This window comes from Acanthisitta chloris, unplaced genomic scaffold (genome assembly GCF_000695815.1).
Source record: "Acanthisitta chloris isolate BGI_N310 unplaced genomic scaffold, ASM69581v1 scaffold12398, whole genome shotgun sequence".
In the NCBI taxonomy this organism is placed as follows: domain Eukaryota; kingdom Metazoa; phylum Chordata; class Aves; order Passeriformes; family Acanthisittidae; genus Acanthisitta; species Acanthisitta chloris.
In genome coordinates, this window is record NW_008686533.1 from 3,191 (window position 1) to 9,198 (window position 6,008).

Consider the following 6,008-nt stretch of genomic DNA (forward strand, 5'->3'; position numbering starts at 1 on the left):
CATCTGGGGGATCAATGACTTTTTTTTCCCCTATGAAACCCTGTGGTTTCTTTTCCACATTAGAAAAGAAGGTGAGACAAAGTCTCTGACAGTTTGGTCTCCTTTGAAGGACTTGCCCTGCTGGCTCTGAATTTTTTGGGCTCTCCAAGCAGCACTCACAGATGCTTGATTCGATAGGCACCAACTCACCATTCCTTGAGCTTATCAGCAGCACTTGGCTGTCAAACCCAATCCATGAAGAGTTTTTGTTTGAGTGTATGCTCCATTTGTATAAATAAACACTGAGCACAATGTTGAAGTCAACAACTTCCTAGACAAGGTCAGAGTGGTACAAAGGCAGCGGGGTGGAGGCAGGCAGAAAAGCATTTACTTTCAGGGGAATTGCTGGGAAACCAGCAATAATGTATTGTACACTCGTCCTTCAGAGAGCAACAGTAGCCTTGACTGTCTCTTTCTTGCTAAACTAGCAGGTTGTGGTGCAGGGGCAGTTTCTCACGGGGTTTCTGGGGCTTAAATTGTAATATTTGGTAATGGAGAATGGTTTCTTCTCTCCCTGGCTGTGTGAGGAGGAGGCAGCCCACAGAGTGATGTGCAGGAGATGCAGAAGGCACATGTTGCTGCCCCGAGCAGGATGCCCATGAGCAGGTTGTGACACAGTGCTGCAGGTGGGCAGAGCAGTGGCAGGGCTGGCATTGCTCTTGGGCCACTAGAGACACAGGTCTCATTGCCATCTCACCTGTAAGCCATGGACAAAGAATTGTATGAAATACAGACAGTGTGTTCCTTCCTCCTAGGGACCTGCAGTGGTCCAGAAATCTTGGGGCTTTCCAAAGCAAGCCATGGACAAAGAATTGTAAGAAATACGGACAGTGTGTTCCTCCCTCCTAGGGACCTGCAGAGGTCCAGAAATCTTGGGGCTTTCCAAAGGGTTTTGCAGTGGCCTTCCCCATCTGCAGGTGATGGCAGACTGCACTGGGCACAGTTAACCCAGGGCTGAGTGCTTCCAAATTGCCCTCTGCACCCATAGCAGAAGTTGGACCTCAGAACCCGTGAATTCATCAAGTGCCTCTGCTCCCATTGGAGCCAAGGAATGAGAGGCATGGCCCTGATAGCTGAAAGGCTTTAAGGACACTCTGTAGCTGCTCCAGGATCTTGCTGTGACACCATGTCCCATATTTGGGACACAGATTGCTGTCTCATCCTCTGTGCCAGGCTTGTCAGCTCACACCTCAGTGTATCATTATTTTTGCCTGGTTATAGAGCTAAATAATTTCCAAAGCAGTACCATTATTTGCAAATAGTTGCCGAGACCTCTTTGCTGAGCAGTGAGTGAACCAAACCTTGGGCATGTCACTTGTGCCTCTTGAAACTCAAAGCTGATTTTTATTTGACTGCTAACCTTGTAAAAACATTTCATTTTTATGCCTACTCTTCCCACCTCATTTCTTATATTGCTCAGTCAGGGTATCAAGCAATAATGGGAAAATAAACAAACAGGGAGTTCTTTATTGCCTGCATCACCTATCGTCTGTCTTTGAGTGGATTCAAAGTGATTTTTCTCAAGGCTGAAAAACATATTTAAACACCTGAATGTAGAGAGCCTGAGATATTACTTATGCCACAGGTATCTTATACTTACTGAGGCCTTTTATTAAAATAGTTTCAATACCTAGTGTTAAGAGAATTTCAAATGCAATGCCTATTGAGCTGACAGGTCTGTGTAAAGAGAGATGTGAATTTTCCAGTGGTTTGGAAGAAAGTTGTCAGAAATGTTCGCTGCTTCTGCCAGAACATTTTCCTTCTCTGTTTGGAATTATTAATGTTTCAGAGCCAGCAATCACTATACTCACAAAATATGTCATTAATTAATGTCTGCACCATGTTTCTGCAGCCTGTAAGAGAACAGATTATCTGTGAGACGTGAGGAATAACCTCCCTGCTCCCACCATGGACCAGTTCAGTTTGATTCTGCTCAGTTCAGCCAATTGATTCTAGTTGTCTCAAACCAGAGATTAATTGGGGTGTTGCTAACTTTAGCAGTAGTTCTGAGGGCAGAAAAACAGAAGAGTTCACTTAAAACATGAGGAGTTTTCTTGTGCATTTGAAGCCTGGCTGGCATTTTCCATGTCCTTCTCCATCTGAGTGGATCTCCTGAAAGGAACTTCTCTGTGCTCTGAGTTTCAGCAGATTTGTTGGAAGTTTGTGAAATTAGTTGCAAGGATATTTGCCAGGTTTATCAATCTCAATAAAACACCCACTTAGAATCACTCAAGTGATCTCATTTGAATGCAATTTCTTTGATCTGAATTTGGTTATCGTTTGTGTTTCACATTTTCCAGGGAAATGGTGTAATTGGAGATTTTATTTTTATTTGTAAGGAAACTTCCCAATTCATTATCCCTATGTGTGCACTCACATGTTTGTTTGCTTGTTTTTAAGTCTTCATCTAGACGTGCTGGCCTATGTTGCACTAATTGCCACACAACCAATACCACCCTCTGGAGAAGAAATGCTGAAGGGGAGCCTGTCTGCAATGCCTGTGGATTGTACATGAAGCTCCATGGGGTGAGAAACACATCTGCACTGGGAGGGACACTTTGGGTGATAGGGTCACTGCCCAGCAAGTCCAGGAAATCAGGTCTAAAAGGACCAACCTCTAGACTGGACCCAGCAGAGCTATACCCCGTCGTGTCTCCTTGAACAGTTAAGGTTTAGTCTACTGGGGTTCTCCAGAATAAGGCTAAGAGGGTATTGGGACACTCTTGGGAGGTACCTTCACAAGGGAGAGATTTATGGCACTGGGTGGCTCTTAGGTTGTTTGCCAACTTCCTTCACAAAAATGAATAATAAATTAAAAACTATTCACTATGAGGGTGATGAGGCACTGGCACAGGTTGCCCAGAGAAGCTGTGGATGCCCCTAGAAGTATTTTAGGCCAGCTTAGATGGGTTTTGGAGAAACCTGGTCTAGTAGAAGGTGTCCCTGCCCATGGCAGAGGACTTGGAACTAGATGATCTTTAAGGTTCCTTTCCAATCCAAACCTTACTAGAATCCTATGAAAAAGAAAGCTTACCAAGCTCCAGTAGCTGGAGACTGAAGCTCCCCTAACCCAAAGTGAGATAAGGAGTGTATTTTTCCTATATGTGCTAATTAGGAATGTGTGAAGGATGCTGAGGAGCCCACTCAGAGGCTGGCTGATAATGTTTATGCACAGGGAATGAGAACTGTTGGTAACGTGTCCATGAGCCAAAGAGGGGACACCATCCCTCCATACAGGCCCCTCCAAACTTCTGCCTTAAAGGTTAAAGTCCTTTATCCCATGACCGTTCCCTCCGAGCCATGTAGTCTCTCACTCTGTCAGTGTAATTTAATAGGGCCCTGTCATAAAGGTCACTAATAAATCAGGAAAAGAAAAATAGGAAATACAGGAAAAAACCAAAATTTGTGGGAAAGACTGAGCTGTTAGCCTTATACATCTTCCAGCCAAGGCCTGTTGCAGAGACAAATAGCATTTAGTGAAGGACAAGGACTTTAGGTGCTTTGCATGAGCTACAGCACATAAATAGGAGAGCAACACACGTGGGGGAAGGAGCTGAGTAAATTACAATATTAATGATTCCAAACTTTATGAATGTCAAGGTACCACGACCTCTGGCCATGAAAAAGGAAAGCATCCAGACGAGGAAAAGGAAGCCTAAAAACATTACCAAAGGCAAAGCCTCAACAGGTACAGTGCTATTATGATCCATCCTGGGGGCTTGGAGTGCAGTTCATCTCAAGATGTCTTCTGCAAGACATTATGATAATTAGAAAATAATATTTTGAGTTTTTTCCCTGATGATTGCATTAGATGCAGGGCCTGTATTTATGCATAGACCTCATGTGATAGGAAATCTCAGTGCTGTCATATTCCTGTGAGGTTTTTCTGTGCCATGGGCACCCAGCTGCAGGCTGGCAGTGCTCGTGTTCAAGTAGATTTGAGCTAAATTGAGTCATGAAGAAAAAATGGTAATGGGAAGGGTGTATTGAGTTGAGGGGAAGGTATCACGATGCATTCAACATTAGCCTGTCCAACCAGGACCAGCACTGCCAGTGTGAAAGGATTCCCTCCTCCTCCATCAGCATCTTGACAGCCAAGTACAAAACCTTACCCTGACAGAGATTGGTAGAGAAAGAACAGTAGAGTCATGCCATGAGATATGATGGTTGCCATTAAAATGTTGATTTCTTTAAGAGAAGATTTGCACCTACATTGCTTCACCATCCTCTATCAATTGTCTTCCAGGATCTACAACTTCAGCCACTAACTCCCCTTCTTCCATTACCAACTCAGACAGCACGGTCACTTTAAAGTCAGAGCCCAGCACAACCTCCCAGTATCCCGGACAAACCATCGTGTCAGTGTCCCAGGTAAGACTCAGGGGCCACAGCCATCACCTTCTGGGGTGGGTGCTCCACATACTTCTCTGGCTGCTAGCCCTTGATGAGGTTAAGCAATTAGTTCGTTGCCCTGGGGCCACCAGCCTGATGGACTTCCTCAGACTGAGGAAAGCAGGGAGCATGAGCCAGATGCTGCAGACCAGGAAGGGGTCCAGTCTGTTAGCTGCCCATCAGCTCTTCCATCTTGCACTGGGGAACTGGGAGGTCCAAACCCTGCTGCAGCAGAGGTGATCAGTGGTGAAAAGGCTTCAGTACAGAGCTGGGTTTAATTCCCATTTCCTGCCATGAAATCTTGGGTGTTGCAACCCTGGTGAGTTGGTGGGATTAGCCCAGGATGGAAACCTCTGTATCACACAAGAAAAGGCTCTCTGGGCTTATGTTATCTATGCTTTATAGCCCTGAGGTGCTCAGCGACCACAGAGCTGTAACATTCTCAGGGGCCTCTGATTGCTTCTGCTCTGTGCTTTTCTTTGGGGCTGGATGATATTTAGTCTTGACAAGGGGACGAGAGACCTGTTGGCTAATAACAAACTTTCTAATGCCTTTCTGCTTCCCTCCCTGGGGTAGGCACAGAGCCAGTCAGACGAGGCACTGGCCAGCAGCCACGGCGAGTTCAAATTTGAGCCCGAGGACTACACCTTCTCCCCCACCACCATGGCCCCACAGCCCGGGCTGAGCGTGCCCCTCCGGCAGGACTCCTGGTGTGCCCTGGCACTTGCCTAGAAACCCTCAACCTCCAGCAGAAAGCCTCGGGACCAATGTTTTCGGCCGCAAACGGCCGATGGGCAGGAGCACAGGCTGCCCCAACACCTGTGGAGTGTGGAGCCACAGCCACAGGACAGGTTTCTCTTGGAGGATGCGCGTGGAAAACTCTCGCTGGATGGGGCTGGGATGGCCCTGCTGTGGAACCAGCTCCCCAAAAATCTCATCCTTCCCTGGAGCAACCCAGAGCAGCCTCCCCAAGGCTGGAACCCCAGGGACACCTCCACTTTCCCGGGAAAAGCCTTCCTCCTTTGAGATGAACCCAGCAAATAAATGCATCCCAGAATCTATGTTTATTCGCAGTGATTTCTCCCTCCTATGACTCCTCTGTGTGCAATTTATTCCACTTTCCAATAAAGACTGTAATAACACGGCACCAAATAACTTAATTTTATTAAAATGTAAACTATGTGGCCTGCCTTATGTTTTATTGGCCACAACAGGATGAAAAAAAAAGGAAAAAAAAAAGCAACTGTTGTTTTAAACATTTACTGTTTTATATTAAAAACGATCATCTCTATAGAGTGTTAGCTTCTGAAGCGTTTAGCATATCAACACTGAGCTGATGAGTCATACATGAAATAAACACGCTGCTCTTCCCTTTCCAGCTCCAAACAAAGATTTTTTTTTTATTATTGTTTTAGGCAAACCACATGACAAAAATGGTCAAAACCTCCCAATAATAAAAGAATACTGAAATGCAGTTTTTTCTTTTGTATTTCCTGACTGGTTTGGATGTTGTCAACGCTGAGCATTAGAAAATCAGACGTTAGTCTTCTAAAACTTTAGAGAAAGATTTGAGGGAC

At 45.4% G+C, this 6,008-nt stretch overlaps 1 protein-coding gene across 1 annotated transcript; it reads left to right on the forward strand.

The window, feature by feature from the left end:
• Positions 1 to 2,439: 2,439 nt before the first annotated feature.
• On the forward strand, positions 2,440 to 5,171 carry LOC103807463 (transcription factor GATA-5; the record flags this gene model as incomplete). The annotated part of the gene is made up of 4 exons (XM_009080190.1): positions 2,440 to 2,565; positions 3,640 to 3,727; positions 4,286 to 4,410; positions 5,008 to 5,171. Coding segments are annotated over 4 exons (495 nt in total), but the record flags the coding sequence as incomplete, so codon positions are not given.
• Between the last annotated feature and the right edge of the window lie 837 nt (positions 5,172 to 6,008).